The following is a 1,681-nucleotide window of genomic DNA, read 5'->3' as shown; positions in this document are numbered from 1 at the left end:
TTGCTTTTGTTTGCTCAGTAGTATGAAAGACTTCCTGAATATACATTAGTATGATTTAAAATGTGTCATCCAGTGAGTTTATTTGGTTCCTAGTTGTTAGTTGAAAGTGCATAATTTATTCCACTATGTATTTTTGGTTTTAATAATTGTTAGACTAAACATCTGACCTTAATATTTTTTTCTTCCTGCTTCTCAGTGAGCTGAGAGTGGCTGGCACAGGTATACATAATATTTTCTAAGATGCATGTCTGCATGGGCATATCTGCATTGATCAGGCAGCACTAGAAGACTTTGCTTACCAAAAATTACTGCTTTATCAGATGCCTTACAGCATAAGTCTTAACGTGTTTTAGGTGCATGGTCATTATACTTGCATATTTGAATTGGAGAATTATCGTGCTTTTGCTTTTTTTTTTTTTTCCAGCACTTGCTGGAGCCATGTCTTGATTTGTTTGCACTGACAATAGCAATTGTCCAATCCAAGCATGTGTTTTTTTCTTATTTTAAAGAGGAACTGTCAATATTAAAATATAACCTGATGGCCAGATTTCTGCCTTAAAGGAGACCTATTGTATAAATGAACCCCCCACACTCAATTTTGCAGGCAAACATTTATACTATATGGTGCTGATTTTACTTTTGGCTGTAAATTAAAATGGTCTTAAAAAATAGCCCCTTTATTGGAGCTCCCCATCAAACAACCCTGTTTCAAACTACGGGTGGGCATGTCCTAATGGTCCCTGTCAGAAGCACAGTAGGGTGGGGGGGATAGCCAGTCACGCAAGCAGACTGTTCCCTTTCTGGCAGCCTAGCTGCTGATTGGTTCATATACTACAGTGTGCTGCTGGTTCCCTGCACAGCCTGGGAAAGGAGGTAGCAGGAAGTGGAAAAGATGGGTGGGACTAGTAGGGTTTTTGCAGAAATGTTTAATAATTTAAACCAGAAACACAACTTTTTAAAGCACATTCCTTCAATATCTAAAAGCATATAATGCATGGGTTCATTTTGTTTTTTACATGTCTCCTTTAAAATGCATGCTTGTGTTTAGGTCACATGCCATGTTTAATACACCCGTTGGCTTTTAAATATTTTATAATTGACCATTCCTCTTTACATAGCATATACATCCACTGCTTTCATTTTTGCAGATTTTATTCTGTTTGGGGGGGTGTTAATGCCTATGCAGATGGGGTTTTTCTTGGCGTATCAAACTAAAGGGTTTTTTTTTTTTTTCCCCCTTGCAGAAGGATTAAAGAATTCCAGGATGAGCCAACTGAAGATTTTGCTTTAATCCAAGTGGTTGTAATAAAACTTGTAAAAACAATTACTTTGGTGTCTCAATGGTTGTCCTCTTTGTTTAATTCTTTCAATACGTTTTCTGTTCAGGGATGAGGGAATTTTTCTGCCAACTAAACATTTAACAATGGATTGATCAGCACAAAGCTTCTCTTTTGCCTATAGTACTAAAATTAAACCTGGGTAGAGAATTCAGATTCAGAGAATTATGAATTAAAACATAAATGACGTTCAGTCTTGTAATATGTATATTTCTAGGATAGGTGTATACATGGCATTAAAACATAAAGGGGCAGTTGTGATCCCTTATGGGACTATCACACAGTACTCTTCTGCTGAGATGGCAATGGGGCAAGTGCAGAAGGGGTTTTTGAGGAGGAAATAA

At 37.0% G+C, this 1,681-nt stretch overlaps 1 protein-coding gene across 4 annotated transcripts in view; it reads left to right on the top strand.

Moving 5' to 3' along the window:
* The window catches only part of rps24.L (ribosomal protein S24 L homeolog), a 17,870-nt gene extending 16,546 nt beyond the window's left edge, over positions 1-1,324 (top strand). For 3 of the 4 annotated variants that reach the window (XM_041568360.1, XM_041568359.1, XM_041568358.1), the window contains 2 exons: positions 197-219; positions 1,245-1,324. In XM_041568360.1, the coding sequence (XP_041424294.1) occupies positions 197-199 (3 nt within the window). In that variant the 3' untranslated portion in view covers positions 200-219; positions 1,245-1,324. 4 annotated transcript variants of the gene reach the window in all.
* Positions 1,325-1,681: the final 357 nt, after the last annotated feature.

The sequence above is a fragment of the Xenopus laevis genome, chromosome 7L (assembly GCF_017654675.1).
Source record: "Xenopus laevis strain J_2021 chromosome 7L, Xenopus_laevis_v10.1, whole genome shotgun sequence".
Classification (NCBI taxonomy): domain Eukaryota; kingdom Metazoa; phylum Chordata; class Amphibia; order Anura; family Pipidae; genus Xenopus; species Xenopus laevis.
The sequence above is the reverse complement of the archived record's forward strand: the minus strand, read 5'-3'. Positions and strand labels throughout refer to the sequence as shown.